The sequence below is a fragment of the Candoia aspera genome, chromosome 15 (genome assembly GCF_035149785.1).
Source record: "Candoia aspera isolate rCanAsp1 chromosome 15, rCanAsp1.hap2, whole genome shotgun sequence".
Taxonomy (NCBI): domain Eukaryota; kingdom Metazoa; phylum Chordata; class Lepidosauria; order Squamata; family Boidae; genus Candoia; species Candoia aspera.
In genome coordinates this window covers 775,757-803,231 of record NC_086167.1, presented here as the reverse complement: position 1 = coordinate 803,231, position 27,475 = coordinate 775,757, and the positions used below count along the sequence as shown (strand labels likewise).

Here is a 27,475-nt window from a genome sequence, read left to right as displayed (position 1 = left end):
TTATTCAAACCCCCCTTTTTTCTGGGATTTAGGCTGGGTTGTGGCACATTTATGACACTGGTTGTGTTTGGGGGTAAGCTCTGCAGACTGGGCGGGGCTGGGGGTCGGGGGGGTGCCTCCATCCTTGTCCTCCTGGCTCTCTTGGCCCCTTTCAATGTCATCCACCAAGGCATCCTCTGGGGCCAGCTGAGTGGGGTGGGAAGGGGGAGCTCTGTTTGCAGGGGTTCTCCTCCTTCCTCTGAGGCCAGTTCCAGTCCGTGTGGGAGGAGGGGAGAAGCCTCAGGGCAACTCTCTCCCCCCACTTCTATTTAACTTCTGCATGAAACTGCTAGGGAGGAGCTAAGATGGCAATGTGGTAGCAAATACTATCAAGAACTCCCTCTAAAAGCCAACTTTTGCCTATCTTTTTTTCTTATTCAATTTTATTGCCCTTTTCCTACTTCTGTCTTATTCTTATCTCTATTTCTACACCTGCCTTGTTATTTGCTTTTCAGATTTTTAATTTTAATTTTATTCTTTATTTTTATTCTACTTCTCCCCTGTTGGGGAGTCTGGGCTGATATCTCAAAATGTTACCTGGAAATTTAGGCTTCCTTATTAGCTTTTTAATAAAGGTGATATTAGCATTTAAGCATGGCACCATGCCTTCTTTTCAGGTTCAAGAAACCATCTTTTCCTTTTACCCAAAACTCTTCCTTTCTTTTATATGCAAAAACTTTTCAGCAACTAATCAATAGGGAGCGTATTCTGAAAGTCCTTGAATACACTTGCAAGTTTTAAGATGATTCAAACCTGGCTGGGAAAGGGAGTGACATAACCTGTAAGTTTGCCACTTATGGTGTTACCTGGAATTTTTAGGCTTCGTTATTAGCTTTTAAGGAAAGGTGATATTAGCATTTCTAACATGGCAGTCTAGGCCACTTTTCTAACTTTAGGAAAACATGTTTTTCTTCTGGGCCAAGGCCGTTTCTTCTGGTATGTGAGAACTTGCCTTTTCAGCAGCTAAACAAGAGGGAGCATATTCTGGAAGTCCCTGAATACACTTGCGAGTTTTAAAAAATACAAACCCCGCTGGGAAAGGGACTGATGTAACTCGTAAATTTGCCATTTGTGGAATTTTATATAGAATCAATTCTCACATGTAATCAAGGTCTTTTATTGTTTGATTACTTGCTTTATGACATATCACATATACTGACGCATGTATCATTTGTTTCTGTAAGAAAGAAGGAAAGCAAAAGGCAACAGTGATAGGGGGAGATATGCCCAATTAAATGCAAAATTCCAGAGGTTAGCCAGAAGAGATAAGGAATTATTTTTAAACAAGCAATGCATGGAAGTGGAAGAAGACAATAGAATAGGAAGGACAAGAGACCTCTTCCAGAAAATTAGAAACATCAGAGGTAAATTCCAGGCAAAAATGGGTATGATCAAAAACAAAGATGGCAAGGACCTAACAGAAGAAGAAGAGATCAAGAAAAGGTGGCAAGAATATACAGAAGACCTGTATAGGAAGGATAACAATATCGGGGATAGCTTTGACGGTGTGGTCAGTGAGCTAGAGCCAGACATCCTGAAGAGTGAGGCTGAGTGGGCCTTAAGAAGCATTGCTAATAACAAGGCAGCAGGAGATGACGGCATCCCAGCTGAACTGTTCAAAATCTTGCAAGATGATGCTGGAAAGGTAATGCATGCTATATGCCAGCAAATTTGGAAAACACAAGAATGGCCATCAGATTGGAAAAAATCAACTTATATCCCCATACCAAAAAAGGGAAACACTAAAGAATGTTCAAACTATCGAACAGTGGCACTCATTTCACATGCCAGTAAGGTAATGCTCAAGATCCTGCAAGGTAGACTTCAGCAACTCATGGAGCGGGAATTGCCAGATGTACAAGCTGGGTTTAGAAAAGGCAGAGGAACTAGCGACCAAATTGCTAATATCCGCTGGATAATGGAAAAAGCCAGGGAGTTTCAGAAAAACATCTATTTCTGTTTTATTGACTATTCTAAAGCCTTTGACTGTGTGGACCATAACAAATTGTAGCAAGTTCTTAGCGGTATGGGGATACCAAGTCATCTTGTCTGCCTCCTGAAGAATCTGTATAACGACCAAGTAGCAACAGTAAGAACAGACCACGGAACAACGGACTGGTTTAAGATTGGGAAAGGAGTACGGCAGGGCTGTATACTCTCACCCTACCTATTCAACTTGTATGCAGAACACATCATGCGACAAGCTGGCCTTGAGGAATCCAAGGCTGGAGTTAAAATCGCTGGAAGAAACATTAACAATCTCAGATATGCAGATGATACCACTTTGATGGCTGAAAGCGAAGAGGAACTGAGGAGCCTTATGATGAAGGTGAAAGAAGAAAGTGCAAAAGCTGGCTTGCAGCTAAACCTCAAAAAAACCAAGATTATGGCAACCAGCTTGATCGATAACTGGCAAATAGAGGGAGAAAATGTAGAAGCAGTGAAAGACTTTGTATTTCTAGGTGCAAAGATTACTGCAGATGCTGACTGCAGTCAGGAAATCAGAAGACGCTTAATCCTTGGGAGAAGAGCAATGACAAATCTCGATAAAATAGTTAAGAGCAGAGACATCACACTGACAACAAAGTTCCGCATAGTTAAAGCAATGGTGTTCCCCGTAGTAACATATGGCTGCGAGAGCTGGACCGTAAGGAAGGCTGAGAGAAGGAAGATCGATGCTTTTGAACTGTGGTGTTGGAGGAAAATTCTGAGAGTGCCTTGGACTGCAAGAAGATCAAACCAGTCCATACTCCAGGAAATAAAGCCAGACTGCTCGCTTGAGGGAATGATATTCAAGGCAAAACTGAAATACTTTGGCCACATAATGAGAAGACAGGACACCCTGGAGAAGATGCTGATGCTGGGGAGAGTGGAGGGCAAAAGGAAGAGGGGCCGACCAAGGGCAAGGTGGATGGATGGTATTCTAGAGGTGACGGACTCGTCCCTGGGGGAGCTGGGGGTGTTGACGACCGACAGGAAGCTCTGGCGTGGGCTGGTCCATGAAGTCACGAAGAGTTGGAAGCGACTAAACGAATCAACAACTTAGGTGTGCATTTAATCATTTTTTCTCATCTCAGCTGAACTTGCAATATGTAGAAGACAGGTAGAAAAGAAGGTGAAAACAATTATGGGCCAGAGCCACTGATAACCACCTTGATTAGTGCAGGAATCTCTCCAGAACTGAATCAGCTGCCTACACTACCTAGAGCTTCTCCATATGTAACAATCCACCTCAGACAAACTAACTGAGAACCAGCAGATTCATCCCAATTTTTGTGATGCTCCTGGAATGTAGCAGGCTGGCACTTCAAGGCAGGAGACTCTTCTTTTATCCATGTTTTATTTGGTTTTCACATTCTCTTTTACAGGAAATATGGACTCTAGAGGAATTTATAGTAGATAGCTATTATGGCTGTATCAGGACATCCCCAAGTGATAGGGGAGGGAGATCTACAGGGATTTAGCAATTTTAATCTCAGTGATACTACAGGCAAAGACCACACTTTTACCCCAGCATCCTTCCTGAGTGAGGATGTCTCTGCCCATCCCACCAGATCCAACAGGATAGGCATTCTCCAGGGCCTTTCCATGAAAGTGCATCACCTAGTCTGACCCGGGAGATAAGACTTCTCTGTTGTGGCCCTATGGAAGAACCACCCCTTGAGATCCATTTTGGCTTTCTAGAATGTGGTGAAGACCTGGCTTTTCTTCCAGGCATTAGAGCCAGATGCTAGAGGAGCTTAATATACTGTATATGTGTTTTTGTGTTATGACTTTGTGCCTTGGTTATTGTATTATGATTATTTTATTGTTTTTTTCTTTGTGAATTGTTTATCTTTTCCCGTGAATTGGTTGTTAGCAACCCAGAGTAACTTATTTAAGATGGGCTGCATCTTTATTTCTGAACAAATAAATAGATAAAAGAAATCCAGATACCCCCAGAGATGAACCCCAACTAATCTGCATCACCTAGAATACTGACTCCCTACCACATTCTCCAAGATCTTCCCTAAAAAAGAGAAGTTTGGAGATTGTCTGCATTTAGAAAGAGCCTCTTTAGGAGTACTACCTCTTCCTCAAGAATCATTAATCCCCTCTTACCCTGATGGCAGCCTGAAGGAACAGATTTGACTCATTTTACGCAAATCACCATGACCTGTAGGAAAATCCTCCCACCTCCTCCACAAGGTGCTTGAGCCGGGCCAGGGCCACTGGACTACTTTCCTCCAATGCATTCAGAGCAGAGAAGTACTGACACTTGACCGCTCCCACTTGCCATGGTGTAGGCCCAGACGTGAGTTCATTCCGGTGTTTTGTCTTAGTCCTTGTCTTTTGCACACTGCTCCAGGCATCGTGTCTGTGGGGTCCTCAGTAAAGCAAGGGTTCCCCGGAATCAGCACACAGAGAGAAGCTGCTTAGGCATTCACATCCAGTGCTCTTGTTTCTGTATTTCAATGCGTGTTCAGGAATGTAACGTAACAGCCTGCCAGATCACCGGGAAAATCCTCCAGTGCCTGATAAAATCGGTGGGTGAAGTCATCTGTTGGCATCAATATGTTGATGATACTTTCAGGTAACCCCCTGTTAAGGTCTCCATTAAGACCTAGCTTTTCTCCCCAGCGTTAGGATGCTAGGGGAACCCAATATACATGTGTCTGCTTTGCGCATTTGTGATACAGGTAGTCCTTGGGTTCGATGGCAGTTGGGACCAGAATTTCCATCACTAAGAGGTGCGGTCATAAAGTGTGAAGTCACATGACTGCATCATTTAGCAATGACAATCCTGGCAGACCCAGTTGCCATCGTAACCCCAGGACTGCATGAGTTAATGAACCAAGGACCTCGTGTGACCATGACATGGGAAGAGGTGGGAGTCCCAGGCAAGCAGGCCGGTGGGCAAGAGCTGCAGGTGAGAGCTATGGATGGGTGGACGGGTTTGCCATTGCCTCCTTCCTAGGGCCGAGAGAGTGTGACTGGCCCGAAGTCACCCAGCTGGCTTTGTGCCTAAGGCAGGACTAGAACTCAGGGTCTCGCAGTTTCTAGCCTGATGCCTTAACCACTACACCAAATTGGCTCTACCCCAGATCTGACTGTGGCAAAAGACTAATCACAATTTTCTCCACTTACAGATCACAAGCCATCTGCTCTGAGGTATGACTAGATCCAGCATGGATCACTGGAAAACCAAGTGGATAAGGTGCTTGGGGTGGACCAACCTAACAGACTTTCCTCCCTGTGGAATTTGGTGGCACCATAAAGCTCCATAGGTTGTCTTCTGCCCTGACCCAAGTACTGGGTGGTGGCCATTTAATTTACTGTGTATTAGAACAGACACATCCTAGTTAAAACTTTTTCTCACTGGGTTTCAGTTCTTAGGAATAGACTTCCACCAAGATTACTCATGGAGACAGACCATTATACAGCTTTAAAAAGCACTAAAATGCTTATTTTTCATGGTTCCCTGTGAAATTGTTTTGGATTAAGTAAATAAAGTATCTCTTAGTTTGACTATATAGAAGTTACATTTTGATAATTATCAGCTGATTTCCAACCTTTCTTTTCTTGGGATGGTTGTTGAAAGATGGTGGGACTGCATAGTGTCTTGGCATGGCACTGACATTGGTCACACTTGTGGACGACCTCTGGGATTAGGGAGGGCGACCCTCTTTGTGTTGCTTGATCTCTCTGTGGTTTTTAATACATAGGTCATAGATCTGGCTGCCTCCGAGGGTTGAGAGTGGGGGCCAGTGCTTTGCAGAGGTTCCCTTCCTTCCTAGAGGAGCAGCTCCAATAGGTGGTAGTAGGGAGTAGCTGATACTGGAAATAGCTATGTCCTCCAGGTCTTCTCTTCACCACACTACATGTACCCAGCCCCTCCAACTACTCCTTGTCATTTCTTCTTTCCAGGCCTCTTATCTCCCTGCTTGCTGTCCTTTGATCAGGTGACTCTTAGGGGCTGGGATCAATCCAGTTCCCATTGGTCATTTTAGGCTGCTGCAGTCACCCCTTCTCCCCTCCAGACTGGCCATTTTGGCTTGGGCTGTAGGTGAGACCAGCTCTTCTACAGAAGCATCTCCCGGTCTAATATCTGACTAGTGCTTCCGTAGCATTTTACAGGTCTGATGCAGGCTCTTTAGAAACACGCTTTAGTGCTCTCTGAAAGCACCCTTGTCCTCCGCTGCATGGAGAGTTGATTTAAATGGGGGAAGAAATCCAGATTCTTCGAGCAGTGTATTGTTAGTTCTGTCACCAATGGCTGCATTACAGGTTTCCTGGCTTCTGCTACAAGCAGTTTTGCATGGCCATACTTTGTGCTGCCATTATTTGGATGATTTCTGAGGGCTGACTCACACAGGAGCACTATCACCCTGACTGGACAATGCTCCCTGGATCAGTTTCACTCAGCTGCAGATTCCCTGGTTGTTTGTACACTGTGCCACCATCACTTATCTCTCCCTTGAGAATGGGAGGGGAGTGCCATTTTGCCCATTCCATTCAAGCTTTGGTGGCACAAGCTACCTGGGGATGCTTGTTCTTATGCACTGGCTCACCATAATTGCCCAATTTTGTAGAGTTGCTGTGGCAGTTCCTGGCTATTTCCTGTGCTGCTGGCCAAAGTCAGGGCTGGCTCCTCAGCCACTCATGGCCAGCAAGGAATTTCCTTCACCCAACTTCACCCAAGTGCCTGTCTCTCAGCTGGTCTCCTTTTGAATATAGACTTGGTGCTCCTTCAGCAACTGACAGGCAACAGGGATGACAGGCGAGTTCCTTGTTCTCACCATGCCCTCCCTCCCTACTGCTTGTCTGTCAGGCCACATGACAGCTGGCCAAGTCTGCCATTAAGCATCCATCTGAATTTGCCCCTCCCCATTTTAGGGAGAGCACCAGCAGGTGATATTTGGAGGGGGAATGGAGTTGGGGCAACCCCCAATCCCTATGCTTAACTTGATAAATACAGAAGGAAGCTCTCTTTTCCATGGCAGAATAGGGACTGGTATTGGGGGGCCCTAATTTAGCTCAGGGTACTTCCCTGCTGACTCCAGGACTGGCACATAACCCTGGGAGGCCACTTTTCAAGCCTGTGTTTGACAATGGAATGAGGAAGCAAGGATTTTTACACACAGCATAGTGCAGAAGAAGAAGAATCCCATGTTATCCTCATGAGAAAAGGAATGCCATTGGCCAGTCTTCCTTGCAAGCCGTTCTCTCTCTTTTGAGGCTATAGCATGGTGGATTTGATTTCTTCTGAATGCATCCAAGAATTCTCACATGGCTGAGCTCTGAAGTTACGCTTAATGAACTCTTCTGAGATTTCCAGGAAGCTCTTTCCTTTTGTCTCAGGGAGGAAAAAACAGGCGTAGAGAGCAGTAGACACACAGACTGCGGAGAATGGAAGATAGCAGTAATACCCAAGGCTTTCCTGAGAGGAGGAGAGAGAAGAAAATGACATCAGCAAATAAAGAACCCACAGAGGAGTGCAGATGAGCAGGGCCAAAAATTTGCGGTGGAGTGGCCCGCTGGGCCTCCTGCTTTTTCTCCCTGGTTGTCACATAGAGCAGTTCCTCCCAAGCAGCGTTTGGGCTTTTTATTGGAAGATCTAGTTCTTTCCATGATGACTTACTGGCCCATAAAGGCAAGAGGTGGAGGTTCTTGTGCCATAGGATATAGTCATTCCCTTTTTGGACTCCTTTACCTGCTGTCTTTGACTTGACCCAGCTTAGGTCGATAGAACTGCCTTCACTTCCAGTTCCTGCTGCTGTTCCCCACAATCCTGCTTCCCATACCATATCACTTGGCCTTTATTCTGATTGGGCAGACTCAGCCCACATATGAAGATAGTTGACTGATACAGCTGTCTTCTTAAGTTCAAGGGCTGATTGTACTTGGCAGCTTCCCCAAATCCCAATTCTTAGGTCAAAATTACAACTGCAAAACTCTGGCTGACCATTTGGACTTTTTCAGCCAGGTTCTGGTGGACCTAGTCACAATGATGTCTCTGGACAGTATATTTTTGTGGAAAGTGGGATGACGAATAAAGGTGTCATCATTCAGGCAAACATGAGACTAAAATACCTTGCAGGTGAAGGTAGGGGACAAACTGAGAAATCAGCTGGGGCAAAGGAAAGGCCAATGAGAAGCTAAGTAGCCAATAAGGGACCATTTGGCCTCCCCTCCCCCCCTGTCCCAAGGTGGCCCAGCCACTGCAGGTAAAAGACATGCTGTCCTGTAGAGAAGTAGGTCTGAATGTAAGAATTTGCAAAGAATCTTCCAAAGATCTATGCCAAGTCTGGGGACTGGCATGCTGAAGTGGTTCGCTTCAGTTGATTGATGCATCCAGGAGCCTTTCCTGCTGACCAGAAGAAAAAAAGATGCCAAGCAGTGAAGAGAAACCTCTGGTGCAGCAATGGTCATAGTCCAGAAAGGGGGATTCCACTTTCCCATCCGATTGGAGGGAATGGCCCAACATAGGACTCCAAAGAGTCTTGAACTAGGCCTCCTTGGCCTGCCCACATGAAGGAGAAAGCAGTGCCAACCTGCTGGGAGGGGAGATCCTTAGTCACATGAATGCCTAGCAATCAGGAGGAGTTACAACTGGATCTAAAACAGGAGGGAAATTTGATCTCGAGAGCAAGCCCAATGGGTGCTCACTCTGCCTGACACCCACATATGTGACATTGAACTTCATTGTTGGACAGACAGGAGGTGTGCCTTGAAACCCCTGTCTCCCACTCCCATTGTCTCATGCGAACTACCTGATGCCTTGAGAGGTATAAACATAGAGATAGCCTACCACAACAAAAGGGAATGCCAGGCCCACCAGAAATAAGTTGATCCACAGGAGAGAACCACTGATTGAGTAAGCAGCCGGGCGGGAGACCTGATCAAAAATCTCCGTGGGTATAATTCCTGTCACGCCAGCTAGAGAAACCATGCAAATTAAATGTTGCTTTCTAAGAAGAAAGATACAGATATGGGGCAAATATCAACCCAGTTTCTGACCTTTCCTAGACTGGGGTATACAGTTTGTTTAGCCTAGGCATGCCAAAGTGGTAAGCAGCCTCAAGGTTTGCCAATGAGTCATGGGGAGCAGATAAGCCACCTGTGGCTGGAAACAGCCTCAGAGCCCAAAGCTTGGCTGTGAATAAATATGCACATAAATATTCTGTTGAGCAGCCAGAGTTAGGATATTCTGCCCACAGACTGTTTTTCTGCTTGCTGCTGCTTCACTGCATATTATCCTTGGTATTCTGGTATCCCATAATAATGTAGAATAATATTCTACATTATTATGTAGAAGGACTGGAAAGGTTTCAAAGAACCAAATGCTGACATGCCTATCCTATGCCATACAAGCCCCAAAAGATCACCAATCCCTAAATCAAATGGAAATGCATGAATGCATGGTGGCGCCTTCCTTCACACAACTGTTCAGAGACCCTCAGTTCTGTTGTAACTAACCTGGACCAATGCCAAAGCTCAGGATACAGGCAAAGATGCAGACCATGCTGAAATAAGGCATCCAGCTGAGTTGATCCTGCAAGGTCAAAAGAGCGGTGGGGCAGTGGGAGGGAAATAGGTAACTTAGGAAGTGTCTAGTGTTTGACCCATGCTAACCTTGAAGTCATGGGGTCGTTCGACAAAAAGGAACAAAGAGAGACTCTTACCTGCAGAGATAATGCTACCATGAAGAGGATGGCCCACACGGCCATGAGGCTGTAGCCCCCGATCAGCAGCACCCGTCGTCCAACGTACTCAATGAGGAGATTCTGGAAGATGGCACCACAGGGAAGGCACTGAATGAGTTGCACACTCAGAAACACTTAGGCAGCCCACAGAGGGTGCTCCCCTGCTCCCCCCCTCAAGCTGGATAGATGCAAAAGAAATTTGGGAAGGTCAATATGTAGTACTTTCTAGAGACTGACTAATTGATCATCTTCTCTTGATTTCTGTCTGTACATTTTGGAATTACAACAGCTCCAAGAAGTGCCGTTTACTGAGAGTGATTCATTTTTTATATGTTGTATGGATGATGTGATACTTTATCAAGACAAAAAAGGAACAGTGTAATACACTCTGCCAACTTTTGCAATACTTTAAAGAAGACAATATCACAGTCATGTGAATTTATTTTCTAAAGGGTACAGTTTGGGGCACGTGACATCTTACATGCAGATCCAGAAACTTTTCAGACGGATGAGAAGCTTCTTACCTCTTTGACTGTACTATTGGGCACACTGTAAATAAATTGCCAAACTGGAAAGTCTAGGTATCAGCACTATTTTCTTATACTGAAAAATGGAAAAAACTTTACAGCAGCTTCCACACACTCAGTACTTTGATGATCCTGAGGCCCAACTGTTCAGAATTTTCCACAAACCATTGGAAGTCTGAAGTCCTAATAGAAATGTTTGCCCTGCAATAAACATGGGCAACAATTTCTATTAGAACTTCAGACTCCCAAATGTTCGTAGAAAATTCTGAACAGTTGGGCCCCAGGATCCACAAAGTACTGGATGTGTGGAAGCTGCTGTAAAGTTAGTCAAGATACAAGGAAAGAAAAGAACAGTTGAGGCAATTGCAGTGGCATATCTGTGCAGACCAAAGTTTATTTGCTAAACCAAAGAAAGGTTGACTATAGTCTTTGAAAATCTCCTCAGTTCCTCTCTGACAATTTGTCCCATATTTAATCAGTAGAAAGGCCACCCCAAGATGGTCTTCTAAATGCATAAAAATCCACTGGCATAACCACAGTTGAAGACACACTGAGACTACTGTTATTCTTCCCTGATTCCGCATCATACTACCAAGCAGGGAGCTTGCTTGATGGTGGCAGGCAGGTGTTTGTATCAAGAGAAGAAGGTGTTACTCTACCAAAAGAACTGCAACTTTGGCCCTGCCATCCAGTCTGTGATGCTTTGAGAAGACAGGCCTGTCAATTGTATAGATGTTCCAGATAAGGCAGCAGAAGGTCTTCCTGAATGACCTTTAACATCATCTGGATCTGATAAGCTTATAAGCCACTTTACTTATATCCTGCCTTTAGTTTTTACAACTCAAGGTAGTGTACATAACACTCTATGCTCCTGTTTTCCCCAAAACAACAACCCTGTGATATGGGTTGGGCTGACAGAGAGTGACTGGCCCCAAATCACCCAGCCATCTTCTATGCCCAAGGGAAACAAGTAATCCAATGGGGCGGGGGGAACCACTGGGAGGAGATGGAGAAGTCATCTCATTGCTCAGAGTGGCAAATGATCAGCCTATGGGACAAGGAAAATGGATAGCCCTTGTAGAAAGTAACATGAAGCAACACAAGATGAAATTTACAGTAGCTGGCTGGTCAGATCAGGAAAAACATTGGCAGAATCTGTTTTGAGATAGATGGAAGACCAAAGCAACAAAAGAGATGCCTGGCCAAAGGATCATCTTGTTTTAGTGCCAGATCAGGTAAGGTTGATCTACCCGCAAGTCAAAGAGTTCACCGGTCATGACTATGATAAAGAACACAATTTCTATTACTGTGAAAAAGTAAGGAAGAAAGGTAGCCGTTGCTTCATATATTTTGCAGATAGTTGGACTAGCAGACTCCAGAGCAGATGGAAGACCTGTGAAGACCATGGGCAGTTAGTTAAACTGTGGATATGAGAAAACTGATAACCTGAGAACAGGGTCAGGACACAGCAGCCAATTAGCGGTGTCTTAGAAATATACTTACATTTCCATTAGAACATGGAAGGGATCAACGTGTTCAGCAACAGCAAAGTGACAGACTAACACTTAGCAGACCATATGAATGTGTTGTCAAGGGTCTGCTGTATTGAGGGTTGTAATGGAGACTCTGCTAGGTCGCTGCGTCTTTGAGAAGATGACGTGCAGTGTTCTGCGTCATGGCCTTTCAGTCAAAGGAGGTACTCTCTGCCAACAACGGGACGCTGTTACCTTCCTGCTGAAGCAGTACCTATTTATCTACTCGCATTTGCATGCTTTCGAATTGCTAGGTGGCAAGAGCTGGGGTGAGTGTGGGAGCTCACTTCATCACACAGGGCTAGGGTCTCGAACTGCCAAACTTGTGACCTTCTGGTTGACAAGCCTGGCATCTTAACCACTGAGCCACCGTGCCCCCTGCCTATATGGTGAGGGACCCATAAAGAGGGTTGGGATGAAGGTCTCAAAATAATGAGAAGAACCAAGGCTGCCACAGCTGATGTCAAAGACGAGCAAAGGGCATGACCAATGTGGTAGAAGCCCTGGGATCATAAGCTGTTGGACCTTATCCACTAACTGGCAAGAGCAGAGCTATAATGTACCAGTCCACTGGTATGAAAGACTTCCCAGATCTAGCATCAAGGACAACAACTATGCACATAATCCTCTGTGCTGACATGATGGGTCTCCTTACTGCAGGAAACAGCAGCTGGTGAGAGAATCACTGGAAGAAGGTGAGAAATTATGGTTACACAACAGAAAGGAGGAAGATTTGACCTATTGTCCAAAGCAGACCCATGGTTTCCATGCTGTGACAGAAGTGCACTGGGCACTACTTAGAAATGGGATGCAGTATGCAAAGGTGCAAGGCTCCTTGTAATTGTCTAGAAGACTGCACTGAGGTACAAACAAAGGGAGATCAAGTTCTCACACAGGTCATGGACATGACTAGCTCACAACTTCCGGTGCCAATAACGCTGTACTGGATCTTGTCATATGGAATCCCTGCCTCTTGGAAAACATAAGAAGCGTAGAAGTACATCTGCAGGAATAAAGAAAGAGCAAATATCAATGTATCATTCCATATCAATCCCCTATTTTTCATTACATCTGTTCTAAATTGGGTGGTGGTGGTAATCTGCTAATCTGAGATATGAAACTCATGAAAACAGTAATGTAAGGCATAAAAAAAGACATTCTGCAATTTAAGCAACAAAGAAAAATCTCTTAACTCCCTCCTAAACTCAACCAAAAAAGGGATTAAAGATGATGCCAACCCGCCCACATTTTAGTATTCCAACTGGATTGTGCCAGAACAGTCTCCTGCTTCTCCTAAAGGAGAAACAGCCTGCTCCTGATGACATTCCTTACCCAGTTGCCAGAACTAATGGGAAAAGTGTGAGCAGGACAGCAGTGGCTGGTCCCCCTGGCCAGGCCTCTGGACTTACTGAATCGTTGCCACAGAGCTGCATGGCACTGCTGAGCACCACAATGGTGATAAGCTGCCACCTCACTGCTGGGTTCCCAAACAGCTCCCAGGGTGCCTTGGCCACCTGCCCCTGGAGGGCTGCCTGTTCGGCCAGTATTTCTTTCATCTCACTGCTCAGGTCCCTGTTGCCCCTCAGTCGCTGCAAGGCTGCAAAAACCAAAAGATGAGCTTGGTGGCCCAAAGGGTGGCACACTTCTATGAAAATGTGGAGGCATCCAATTCAAGGGCATCCAAAGTTGGGTTAGAACTTCTTAACATATTCCAAACATCTTCTCTCCTTCAAGAAAAACAGAATATGCACAACAACCACACAGCGTCTCATGGCAGAAATATCAGCGGTTAGGTAGGGTTAGGATGACTGGGCCACAGATTCCGCTGTTAACCCGAGATGGGAACAAAGAAAAGATTCTTACATCAGGTTGCCTTTGGGAGAAAACATCACTCCTGCAGGGTACAAGGATTGCTTTAATCTCCACAGGTCATAAAAAGTTGATGGCCCCATTAAATGAGCCTGATTTTCCCCATAGGAATGCCCCCAAGCCCCTATAACATACAGTGATTTGCTCTCTGGGCTGGTAGCTGCCACTCTGGAGAAGTTTGACTTGGACAAAAGTATCTCAGGACTGCTAAACAGGATGCTGATCTGGCAACACTTACTTACCACAGATGCATGATTCTTTATCTCCTTGGTCAATCAATAGATAGCGGGGGCTTTCTGGAGCCCAGGGCAGAAGCACCAACTGGACCAGCCCAGGCACCATGTTGCTGGCTAGAAGAATAGGCCAGCTTTCTTCCGCTCCCAATATTTCCCTGCATTAAAATCCAGAATCATGTATGCAAATAGAGTCCAGGGGACTTTACAAATGAGTCTTAGGGACTTACTGAACAGACTGAATTTCTTTAACTTACTTGCAGATTGTCATCACAGCAATGCCTCTCCAAAAACGTATACAAAATGGACACGTCAGGCCCTTTCGCCATATGCTAGCTGGGCTTGGGCAGGATAGTTCAAAGCAGAGTACCTGTCTGCACAATGGCTTTCAATTTCTAGAGTTCAGTTTAAAACAAGATGCGGAGCATATTCCAGCCCTGTTTGCCCTCCAGCAGGCCTCTATCAAAGGGATCTGGAACTGGGTCTCTTAGATCATGGACCCTCCCAACTTTTCCCAGAGTTTTTTATCTCACCTGAGTCCAGCCACCTGGCCAAGCACCAGGCCAAGGGCTGTAAAGGATGCAGAAGTCAAGGCCACGGCTCCCCGGAGCTCCTTGGGTGCGCTTTCCCCCAAGTACATAGGCTGGATGTTCATGGCCACTCCTGTGCAGAAGAGGCAGACAAATCCTCGGTCTCGGAAATGAAATGTGTTTGTTTGTTTGTTTGTTTGATGGTTTGTTCATTTTATTACATTTATTATGGGCGCCCACTCCAATAGAAACTAGGCTCCTGGCTACAGCTGCCTGTTCTCTCTCAAGTTCCAGACCAATTCTGATTGGTCAGCCACAGCTTTTCACACTGATACACTAAATGAATGAACTTTCCAGCCAATGTTTTATTCTGTGCATACTCTCACATTTCCTTTCTCTGTCCCTAAACTATGCATTCTGTTTGATCTTCAGCTCAGACACCTTCCTTAGCCTCTGTAAAATGGAAGAGGCCCCATGGGGCCCTCCCTGAGTTCTTTTTCTCCTCCAGACAGCCTTCCTTGGGTCTCTGGCCTTTGTTATTTTGAGGATGCCAACGCTGCAAGCTTGCTATGCTGCTTCACTGAGCCACACCAGGCTTTCCAACACTCCTACCCTCTGCTCTATCTTTTTCTCCCCCTAGGCTTGTCATGTTCCTTGGAAGGTAAGAGCAACGTGTGGGGAGGCTCCAGACATGGGGAGGCTCTTCTCTAGGGTTACAGGCTGTCCCAAGAAAAAGGAAATAAATTCAATCCTCCATTACATTAAAAGAATTAAACCAACAATCCTATGTAATTGTCACTGACAGCCTTTTCATCCTCATTTCTGTTATTTCCTCCATTGCTCCTCTCAGATCTGAGCCAAGAATCAAGGCTTTTCCTGGCAGAGGAGGGGGCCTGTGGTGGACGACTGTCATGAGTACCGTTGAGCTGAAGGCATCAGCACAACGGCACACATGACAATACCTAGGAAGCAGAGGAAGGGATTTAAGATAAGCAAAGCACGCACAACAACAGACACAGACCCCGAGGAGAAGGGAATGACCCCGGCCGGATGACCCAGCCATCAGGACACAAAAGAGGAAGAAGGAAAGACAAAGACAGGGCGGATCACGAGGCACACCTGAAGCTGTCAGCAAAGCGCAACAGAGATCGCCCAGCTGACAGCAATCACCAGCTGGAGAAAGAAACCGATTATGGGCGAAGCCCGGGGCACCAGCAGGGGCCCTGCAACCCTTCACCTACCGGCACGGAAGCATGCAGGACTGGAGGGGGATGACACAACCCAAAGTGGGGGGGGCGCTGACCGGCACGGGCTATTTAAACCCCGCACCGGCGCGCTCCCTTCACTCTCAGCTTTTTTCTTGTCTAGCACTATGCTGAAATAAACCTGAACCTGCTCTTCCCTGAATCAGTGTCTGTGTTTCACTCAGTGGTAGGCAGTGCATGACATAAAGCTGAGAGTCATAAACAGCCTCGCCAAACCCCACCGGACAACCACGAGCCGCGGGAGGAACAGACGGCGAGAAGAACACGAGCGGAGGGCGATGGAGCTGACGCGTCGCGGCCAGGACGGGCGAGCCGCACGGCGAGAAGCGGAGGAGGACCAACCGAGGCCAGAGGCAACGCGGACCCCAGGAGCCACGGACACCCTCCCGGCCCACCCCGAGCCTCAGCTCCAACCCCGGAGGGAGGCGGAGGCGTCCCGGCCACGGGAGGGAGCAACATACCTCCCGAGACCCACAGAGACCTCCCCGCCCCACATCGCACCCCAGCCACAGGCGTGGAGCTTCAGCCCAACTGCAGCAAATGCGGTGGAGGACGGAGAGGCAAACCAGCCAATTCACTTCCAAATCGAGGAAGCTGACCAGCGGACGGTAACGCCTGAACCCCACCGGTGGCACAACCATGCGGAGACGCCGACAGGTCCGATCAGAGCTGCGGCGCGGACCTCGGACCGAGAAACGCAAGCCAGACTCGCGGCCATGGAGGCCCAACTACGGGACCTCGGGACCATGCTGCAGTTGCTGATGTCCTCCATGCCTCACAACTACGTTCCCATGCAGGTACACACCCCGATCCAAACCCCGAGCGGGTCTTGGCACCCCCATAGGTCAAATGCTAACCAGCAAGCGTCCCCGGTGGACGAAGCCATGGGACGGGAAGCGAGGAGAGGGGACCCACCAAACACCAGGGCCCCAAAGGACTTCCCCATTTTCTTCGACGGGAACCCCGCGAAGCTGTCGTTTTTCATCACAAACACCAGGGAGTTCATGGGGCGGCACGGACACTCCTTTAACTCAGAAGCGGACAAGATCGCAGCCGTGGCGATCAAACTACAAGACAGGGCGGTGGACTGGTACGTCCAAATGTACGAGTCCAACTCCCCTGCCCTCTCTGACTTCCACGCCTTCATCACTGAGATGAAGCACTACTTTGAGGACCCGCTAGCCAAGGAGAGGGTTAAAAGCGCGCTTCAAGGCCTCAAACAGGGCGCACAAACTGTCCCGGACTACGCCCTCGAATTTAAAGCCCTCGCAGGGAAGATTAACGACTGTTCCGAGACTACCCTGCTAGAAATGTTCAAAAGGGGCCTCAACCGCGAGGTACTCCAATGGGCACTCTACCGGGATGAACCGGAGACTCTGCAAGACTGGATCCACCTAGCGGGGAGAGCGGAACACGCGCACCGCACTTTCTTAATGGCGACGACAGAGGACAAAACAAACACCAGCCCAAAGGTGCCCGCGCCACACTTGGGGCCAGCCGGTCCCACGTATCAAAAGAAGTTTACTCGCGGGCCCTGCGGGAAGTGCAGAAAAATGGGGCACAAAACGGCAGATTGCTTCTCCAACCGAACACTAACTAGTGCTCCCAAACCCGCGCCGAAAACGACGGTCAAACCAACCAACCCACCGCCGCCCCCCCCCCACCGGATGACCAGAGCCACAGCAACACCGGACAAAGGCTGGGACGCTTACTTGGCGGGGGAGGACGCCGAAGTGCCAGACCGGCCAGCGGGAAATGCCGCCCGCCTGCCTTAAAACGCGCCGCGAGGCAGGTGGTGGGACAGGGGCGTGAAACACATACACAGAGCGACGAAAGCCCCATAATAATGGGGTCAATCAGGCTCTCCGTCGGCAACAGAGCCACCACGGCCGCGGCGCTAGTGGACTCGGGGTGCTCCAAGAACCTGATCCACCCCGACATAGTCGCCAAGCTCGACCTGCATTGCCTCCCCCTCCCCACGCCGCTGGCATTCCACCAGCTGGACGGCTCAACAGCGGGAGGGAAACTGGCCACGACGCAGACCGAGCTGGTCACCCTACAAATGGGCACCCACACCGAACGAACATCGTTTGTGGTAACCCACATAGGGCGGCCCATCGTATTCTTAGGAATACCATGGCTCGCGACCAACAACCCACACATTAACTGGAAGACCCGCACCTTCCAATTCAACGACGGCGCGTATAGGGCACCAGTTACGGTGGGCAGGATCAACCCCACAGTGGGACGGGCAGAGGCGGCAGCCCAGGACAACACAGCAACCCCAGAAGACCTACCCGAGCAATACGCTGATTTCTCAGAGGTCTTCGGAGAAGAGGAGGCAGATCAACTACCCCCCCACCGCAAGACGGACTGTAGAATTGAGCTGCTTCCCGATGTCCCCTTACCCAGGCCGAAGATTTACTCGATGACCCCAAAGGAGATGACAACCCTCCGGGAATTCATCGATTAAAAACCTGGATAGGGGTTTCATAGAGCCGGCATGCTCACCGGTCGGAGCGCCCGTCTTATTCCGGGAGAAAAAAGATGGCACCCTACGGCTCTGCACCGACTACCGGGGCCTCAACGCAGCGTCCCTATCCAATAAATACCCCCTACCCCTCGTGAAAGACATGCTCGCCCACCTGTCCACGGGTAGAGTATTCTCCAAGCTGAACCTTCGCGAGGCGTATTACCGGATCCGAATCAGGGAGGGGGACGAATGGAAAACCGCGTTCAACTGCCCCCTAGGCGCCTTTCAGTACAAGGTGCTGCCATTCGGACTAGCAGGGGCCCCGGGAGTGTTCATGCAGCTCATCAATGAGGTACTGCATGAACACCTGTTCAAAGGAGTCCTGGTCTACATAGATGACGTCCTCATCTACACCCAGACGCACGAAGAACACGTAACCCTAGTCAGACAAGTCCTCGAGAAGCTAAGAAGGGTGAAACTCTATGCCAAACCCTCAAAGTGCGAATTCCATAAAGCACGCCTAGACTACCTGGGGTACCGAATCTCCGGGGAAGGCATAGAAATGGACCCCGCAAAAGTCGAGGCGGTGGTGAATTGGGAATGCCCACGTAACAGGCGCCAACTCCAAAGCTTCCTTGGCTTCGTGAATTTTTATAGGTCATTCGCACGGGGGTTCGCGGAGATAGCCCTCCCCCTAACAGACCTCCTCAAAACTAAAGGAGTGGGGGACACACGGCGCGCCAAGAACCCAGGGACAGTACTAAATTGGACTCCCGCGTGTCAAACAGCGTTCAACAGGCTGAAAGCGCTGTTCACCATGGAGCCAATCCTTGCACATCCGGACCCAGAATGGCCGTTCGTGGTCCAAGCCGACGCCTCAGACTTCTCCCTGGGGGCCATACTGCTCCAAAAGGACCCCACAGGAATCCTGAAGCCATGCGCCTACCTGTCGAGGAAATTCTCGGAGACGGAAAGGCGCTGGCACGTGTGGGAGAAGGAAGTGTTCGCAGTAAAATCCGTGCTAGAAACATGGAGGCATCTACTGGAAGGAGCCACCCAACCATTCGAGGTCTGGACAGACCACCGGAACCTCGAGGCCCTCCGGACGCCCAGACGCCTCAGCCCGAAACAGGTCAGATGGGCCCAATTCTTCAGCCGCTTTAACTTTCAACTGAAGTTCATGCCGGGCAAAAAGAACTTCCTGGCTGACGCCCTCTCCCGACTGCCCCAAGACGAAGAGCCCGTCCCAGATATGATTGGGACGGTCCTATCCGCCTCCCAGCTGGGGATGGCTGTGACCACCCGGAGCGGCACTCAGAAACAGCCCAACCCCACGTCGCAACCGACGGCAGGCCAACCAGCGACCAGACGGCGCCACCCGTGACTGCCAGGAGGAATATGCGCGGACCTCACCGCCGCCCTCAAAACCGACCCCTGGCTACTAGCAAACCCCGACAAGGTGACGATGGCACAGGACTTAGCATGGGGTGAAGGCAGAATATATGTCCCGGACTCGCAGCGCCAGGCGATCTTGCGCAGATCACACGACATCAAACAAGCGGGACACTTCGGGTTTCTAAAGACCCTGCATCTAACACGATGACAATTCTGGTGGCCCGCGCTGAGATGGGACGTGAAGGCCTATGTAGCGTCCTGCCCGACATGCGCCATGGCCAAACGGGCACCAGGTAAGCCCCCGGGACTCCTACAAACAGTGGCGGAGCCCTCCCACCCATGGGAGGAAATATCCATGGATTTTATAGTAGATCTTCCACCCAGCCAGAAGAAAACAACCATTTGGGTGGTGAAAGACTACTTTTCAAAACAGGCCCACTTCATCCCCTGCTCATCGGTCCCGTCCGCCCAGCAACTGGCCAAACTCTTCCTTATACACGTGTACAGGTTACACGGATGTCCCGCATGCGTGGTGACTGACAGGGGCACACAATTCACCTCGAAATTCTGGCGGGCCTTCCTAAAACTGATTGGGACCCAACAAGTCCTATCCACGGCCTGGCATCCCCAGATGGACGGAGCCACAGAGATCCTCAATGCCACCCTAGAACAATTCATATGCTCATACACCAACTACCACCAAGACGACTGGGTCGACCTGCTTCTGTTCGCAGAAGTCACATACAATAACGCCGTTCACACGAGCACAGGGAAAACCCCGTTCGAAGTAGTCTCTGGGCGTGACTTCATACCCATACCAGAGCTACCGCAACCCCCGGGACCCCAAGTGGATGCTAGTGACTGGGGACGGAAGATAGCGGAATCATGGCCAATAATCACGGCAGCGCTGAAGGAAGCAAAGGCAGCCTACAAAGAACAGGCCGACAAGCACCGGCGCCAGCAACCAACATTCCAGGCAGGGGATATGGTCTACCTATCCACCAAATTCATGAAATCACCTCAACCCTCGAAGAAACTGGGGCCTAAGTATATCGGGCCGCTTCGAGTAACACAGATAGTGAACCCGGTGGCAGTACACCTGGACCTGCCGCACAATCTAAGGAGACTCCACCCGGTATTCCACAGCAGCCTCCTGAAACCTGCAACCACCTCTCGATGGCACCCAAGCACGCCGCTGCCCTCCCCAGTGATGATCGACGGCCAACAACATTTCGACGTAAAAGAAATACTCGATTCTCGCCGTCAATGGGGAACACTACACTACCTAGTGAAGTGGAAACACTTCCCCCACCCAGAATGGGTGGCGGCTCAACACGTCAAGGCACCAGACCTGACCCGGGCATTCCACACGACGTACCCCGACAAACCAAAGGGGCGCCAAGCCAAACCGGCCCCTTGAACACTCTTCCCCCCTCGGGCCTCCCCCCTCCCACCCGCTGCGCCCCCAGGGGAAGGGGCCCCCCAAGCCTGCGACTTGAGTAGACCTCCTCTCCCCTGGGACTCACCCTCCCCCCGCCCCCACTGGGGAGAGACGTTTGGTCATAAGTGCATCGCCAGGGGGCAAACACCCAGGATGCACAGATGACAAACAAAGAACATCAACAAAACAAAAAGATAAGGATCCTACCTGGAGCTGAAAAGCACCCGACCAGCCACGCCTCCACGACGAACTGAGCACGAACAAGCAGGGTGTGGTCGAGGCATGCGCACTCCCAGGGTGTGGTCGAGGCATGCGCACTCGGAACACACCCAAAAGATGGACACGAGGTAGAGGGCGGAGCAAGGGGAGGGGCAAAAGCACTCCGGCGGGAAAAACAAAACAAAAAAATTTTTTTTGACAGCTCTCCCGGGGAAAACCGGAATGGCAGGGGGGGCTACTATTCGAACGGGGGGCAGTATGTCATGAGTACCGTTGAGCTGAAGGCATCAGCACAACGGCACACATGACAATACCTAGGAAGCAGAGGAAAGGATTTAAAGATAAGCAAAGCACGCACAACAACAGACACAGACCCCGAGGAGAAGGGAACGACCCCGGCCGGATGAACCAGCCATCAGAACACAAAGGAGGAAGGAGGAAAGACAAAGACAGGGCGGATCACGAGGCACACCTGAAGCTGTCAGCAGAATGCAACGGAGATCGCCCAGCTGACAGCGATCATCAGCCGGAGAAAGAAAGCAATCATGAGCAAAGCCCGGGGCACCAGCAGGGGCCCCGCGACCTCTCACCTACCGGCAAGGAAGCATGCAGGACTTGGGGGGATGACACAACCCAAGGTGGGGGGGGGGCGCTGACCGGCGCGGGCTATTTAAACCCCGCACCGGCGCGCTCCCTTCACTCTCAGCTTTTTTCTTGCTATTTCACTACGCTGAAATAAACCTGAACCTGCTCTTCCCTGAATCAGTGTCTGTGTTTCACTCAGTGGTAGGCAGCGCATGACACTTAAATAACCCGGCCCTATGCCACGTAGGGCTTTCTAGCACCTTGAATTGCACCTGGAAGCAAACTGGCAACCAGAGGAGGATCAGAGGAGTCACATGGGCATACTGAGGCATGCCCATCACTGCCCATGCCACTGCATCCTAGACCAGCTGAAACTTCCAAGTGGTCTTCAAGTGCATTGCAAGAGTGGACTTGTGAGGTGACTAGGCATATGACTGTCTGAAGGGCCTCCTGGTCCAGGAAAGGGCACAACAGATACAGTAGATGACCCTGTGCAAAGACCTTCTTGGCCACAGCTACCACCTACTGTGAGTCCACGAAGACTCCAGTTCATGTACCACCCTTAAATAAGGAAGTGCTACCCCATCCAACATTAAGGATGGAATATTTTCAGATCTAGGTGGCTCTAACATCCACAGCCACTTGGCCTTGACAGGATTGCGTCAAAGATGGTTCCTCCCCATCCAGACTTGCATAGCTTCCAGGCTCTGAGGTTACACGCTATCGTGACAGCCTCATTTGGCTGGCCTGGGGTTAAAAGATATAATTGGGTATCATCAGCATACTAATGATACTGAACTCCAAACTTGCAGATGACCTCATCCAGCAGTTTCATGTAGTTGTTGAATAGGAGCGGGGAGAGAATTGAGCCCTGTGGCACCCCACAGAGAAGGGGCCTAGGGAACAATCTATTTCCCCAGCCAACACTGCTGGAACCAGCCCCAAAGGAAGGAAGAGAACCACCAAAAAATGGTGGCTCCTCATTCCCAACCCTAGAGCCAGTCCAGAAGGATACCATGGTCAATAGTATTGAAAGCAACTGAGAAATCGAGAAGAACCAGGATAGATGTACCACCTCCATCCCAGCTCTACCAAGCAGCTGGAAGGCAAAGACAGAGGAAGAAAAACAGATTTTGACAGATACTTGTCTCCAGGTTACAGCCCACATTGTTGCAATGGTGGCTGACCTATCGGCAAGGGGCAAACCCTGGATCAGATAGTATATACTGCTCTCCTGTGCCACAGCTGCCATATATCCACTCATGTCTTTGACCTACCAGAATTGATTCCAGCAAAAAATCTGCTCAGCAAGATCATTTCGAAGGAGTTTGCCATCCGGCTGAATCCCACCAGCAACGCAGCAAGGGCAACAAATCCATTGTTCAGCAGCAAAGATTTCTTCCTTCAGGGGAACCAAGAGAGAAAAGCTTCAAAGGCCTTGCTTTGCTCTATGCGTCTGCCTTTCCTTGGCTGCCGCCAAGCCTCTGCTTCGTTCCTTGGGCTGCCTGGCTGAGCAGGGGGAAAGGCAGCCTCCAAGCAGAGTATGACCCATGCCATTTTCTACGGGGGAAGGAAGAGTCAGTTGTCCTCGTGTAGCAGCAGTGCTCATGAAGCCCCCAGCACCCCCTGAGCTGGCAGCCCTCTGAAAGAAAACATGTGGCATTCAGGAGTGGCACGAGGGTTGCTAGACTACAGCTCCCAGCTTCCATCTCCATTAACCACCTGGAGGGAACTGCTGGGGGTGATAATTTAGTGTTGGGAGCCCCCGCCCCCCGCGCCACTTTCCTGCCCTTTGCTCAAGTCCAGGCTGCGCTAGCGATCAGGACCATCCATCTGGGGTCTGTCCACATGGAGAAAATAGCAGGCTACCAGGAATTAACCAGGTAGATTTAAGCTGACAAAAAGCAGCTTCAATTACATTCCGTTTGTTTTCATCATATATACTGTAACTGATAAAGGGAGGTTCTGTGGCATGCAGTCCAATATCCAATTCCTCCTGGTTGAACCTACTTCTACAAGAGGCTCCTCCTTCAACGGCTCAGTTGCAGATGCCCGACCCAGTTCCACAGCAGGCTGCCAAACCCCTCACCTGCCCATCTTCACGGCCAGGGGACCAGCAATCAGTGCTCCGACCAGCCCCCCCAGAGGATACACGGAGACAATGAAGGACCAGATCAGGGTGATCATCTTTCCCTCCAAGGCAGTCCCAGTGCGATCCAGCCAGGTTTTGTTAATAAAGGTCTGGATGAACTACAGGGGAGAGAAAGAAATACTGCTTGGGAGAAATCAGAGCTGGATCTTTCTTCAGGCACAGCTCACGCAGAGCCCTTGCCCACTGCACACCCGCTGCTCTGGGGATCTCCACGTGGCAGTGGGTAGGAGCCATGAAGCCTGCTAGAGAAGACCTGAGGTCAGTTCCTCTGTAAGCCAGGCCTCCTCACTACCTGCAGGTTGATCCGGGAGCCAGACTGATAGTGTGCTCCTTACGGGAATGGCAAACTTCCCCGCTGCCACTTCCAGAAAGAGGGTTTCTGAACCCTGCCACAGCAAAGGTTTCTCCCCACAGGGAACAGCTGCTACAACTCAGAGGAGTTTGGGGGTATTAATGTGGCCCGTTTACGTTAAGTTTGTCTCGATAGAGACCTGAGGCCAACGTGTCCTGTCCTTCGCCCTGAGAGGTTAAATTCACCACGGGGCCAGAGAAGGCGGTACCTGCCAAGGAGCCCACGTGATAAGCAGAGCCCAAAACACAGGGAGGCAGGCAGCCCATCTGCCGAGTGGCTATCCCTCCTTGGGGCACTCTTCAGGCGAGAGTGGGGCAAGGAGCATGGGAAGAACAGGATTGCCTTACTGCGGTGGGGGCGTTGATGATGGTGAGGTTGTAGCCGTACTGGAAAGTGCCTCCAATCCCAGCCGCACAGACGGTCAGGATCAGGATCTTGCTTTGAAGCTGAGGAAAAATCACAAGCAAATGCCTTGGCAAGTGCGGCATCCCAGGGCGGTGAGCTGCTGGATCATGGAGGGCAGTCACTGGAACAGCCACGATAGGCAGAACTGAAGACCCAGAAAGTGCCCCCTCCCCCCCCCACTGGGCTGCATACCTCCAAGGTTGGAGAGTAAAGCCGCCGCCCCTGCACTGCTCACTTCTGCACAGTTTTGTGGAAACTCCAGGGCCTGTACCTGCCCAGTGCCCGCATTGGGGCTTTGCCCATCGCTGCCAGCAAAGCAAGACCTGGCCTCTTCTAGACATCCTTTTCAAGTGTTCTGGTGCAAGTCAGGAGAATTTAATTGAGCACTGAATATTACCCTTTAGACATCTTAATCCTTCTGGAAAGACCCAGGAAAGAAATACAAATTCCTGGCTGTGTGCATGTTTCTCAGACGTCACACCTATCAATCCTGGGGCAGGTGCTGTCCCTACATGTCTGAACTGTTCTCAGGTTTGGGTACATCCTCGCATGCCACTTTTATTTGTTCAGTTATACCAGAATGGGTGACTTTTTTCATCTTTTACTTTCTGAGTAACAACTTGAATGTCCAGCAGTAATAACAGCTCCTTTCACTATTATAAAATACAGGAAAACTTCAAAACAGTTAAGTTCAGGAATTCCAGTGTAAAAAAATAAAAACCCAGTATAACTGTTCCACTCAGGAGTGTGGAGAGAGGCTGGCATGAGAGGGCTTTATTCATCCTTTCAAATTCTGCCCCTTCCCCCTGCCCTGTGTATGTGTGTATGTGTGTGGTGGGCTGGTGGGAAGGTCTTGCAGGTTTCCTTGCAAGAAAACCCTTAACACAAGTAAACTGTAGAGATGCTGTTGCAATTGCACAAGCTACAAAATATGGGAAACCCACATCATCATACAAATGTCAACTCAAGTCTGGACTCAGCCCCCTCCCCCATGTTCCAGTCCCCCAGCTACAAATCTGTACAAAGAAAAGGGAGCAATGATGGAGGGTCCAACTGCAGCCAAGTTTCAGCCCCTCCCTTGACACACCACAGGCTGGTCTGGATGGCGGCTCTTCAGATTGCAACCACACCCAAGCAAACTGCTCTGGAGCCTTTGAGAGACTCAGGCCCTGGGAGGAGGGAAGGCAAGCCCTTTAAATATATTAAAAGTTTGTGCTGAAATATTCATATTAATCCCTACCTATGCAAATAGAGTTTTTCCTGACTGATTTTTTTTTCCTTGGCCTGGACAAGTCCCTGCAGTTTTCTTGGTAAGGTTTTTTTGGAAGTGGTTTGTCACTGCTTTCTTCTTCTTGGGTTGAGATGGAGGGAGTGGCCCAAGGTCACCCAGCTGGCTTCATGCCAAAGGCAGGACGAGAACTCGTGGTCTGCTGGTTTCTAGCCTGATGCCCTAACCTTGGCACCAAACTGGCTCTTCACTGAATCTGTGTGATCTTTTATCCATTTCTTTTGGTCCACCGAAGTCAGTTGCCCAGAAAGTGTGAGCTTACCCCCTTGTAATGCTACTGTGAAAATCTTGAGCCCATCTGCTCACTTCAAACACTGAAGGGTGCTCTGAATGGGGCCCTTCCATATGTGGGGTGTAGGCAACTGCCTCGTCCTCAACCAAAGGCCCTGACTACAGTCCTCAGAAAGTAGTTTAGGAGAAACATGGCATCACAAAAAAGAGAGCAGTGCACAGCCTGAAAAAAGGAGGATGGCTGTGAAGGTGGCCAGAGAGAAAAGGCCTGGTGGGCTTCTGTGCACTGGCAACATCAGCCCCTGGACCAAGCGCACCTAGGCAGGTGGTGGCAATCACAGCACCAGCACCTCTTGCAGGATTGCCCGCTGGACTGCCAACTCCTGAGCATGGCAAGTGGTAGTTGCTGTCTCTGTTGTGACTTGTGAGCAGCAAGGCTTCTGTGGGCAAAGCCAGTCCTGGGCCAAGGAGGATTACCCCATGTGTCTGCAGGGCCACCAGGGAACGAACTCTTTTCTGGGTGCAGCAGGCCATCCAGGTGGAACTCATGCAGCCACAATGGTTGCCACTCAGCTGGCCAAACATACTCTTTCCTTGGGGACAAATGGAGCGAGAGAGATTTCTTAGCTACGACAGGCGTTTTCTAGGGATCCAGCCTAGAAGGTTGGGCTTCATTGAACAGTAAGGGTCTTTCCCCATGGCTAAGTTAAACTGCTATCCACCCATCCTTGAGCTGGCACAAAACAATGCCGTTGCAGTGGGGAAACATTTCTCAATGCAGACAGTCAGGAAGACAAGCTGGACGGAGATATGTAGGAACCATTGCTTGGCAGAAAGGGATGAAGCCTTTCTTAAGTCCAGGACAGCAAGGTAACGTTATGGAAGTAGCTTAGGCAGATGCCTCCCTAATTCATTGAACTGTAAGGAGGAGGAGGAGATATAGCACAACCTGACCTCACCGTCCAGAGTCACTTCTTGAGATGGGCAGCTATACAAATTGATTGATTGATTGATTAAATAAATATTAAATTTATATGCTGCCTGACTCCCAGAGACTCTAGGTATGGCAGGTTGAAGTGCCTGGTTGAAGGCAAGCAGTTGGTCTGTCTTCAGCAAAGGATCGTTACCTTGTCGTGTTGCTGGAGCTTGAGCACCTCAATGACGCCATGAGCTAAACCGTGAAGGGCCACCCAAGACGGGAAGGTCATGACAGAGAGGTCGGACTAAATGCGATCCCTGGGGAAGGTGATGGC

At 49.5% G+C, this 27,475-nt stretch overlaps 1 protein-coding gene across 1 annotated transcript; it reads right to left on the bottom strand.

The window, feature by feature from the left end:
• Window positions 1–26,756, bottom strand: LOC134505855 (solute carrier family 2, facilitated glucose transporter member 11-like). Its single transcript, XM_063315792.1, has 14 exons — window positions 26,700–26,756; window positions 24,646–24,744; window positions 23,884–24,044; window positions 23,072–23,196; window positions 14,420–14,549; window positions 13,896–14,044; window positions 13,194–13,381; window positions 12,677–12,787; window positions 9,705–9,806; window positions 9,499–9,574; window positions 8,831–8,958; window positions 7,309–7,459; window positions 4,029–4,048; window positions 1–186 (listed from the first exon to the last, which is right to left on the bottom strand). Exons 1-14 carry the CDS (start codon window positions 26,754–26,756, stop codon window positions 1–3), a joined length of 1,683 nt encoding a protein of 560 aa, XP_063171862.1.
• Window positions 26,757–27,475: the final 719 nt, after the last annotated feature.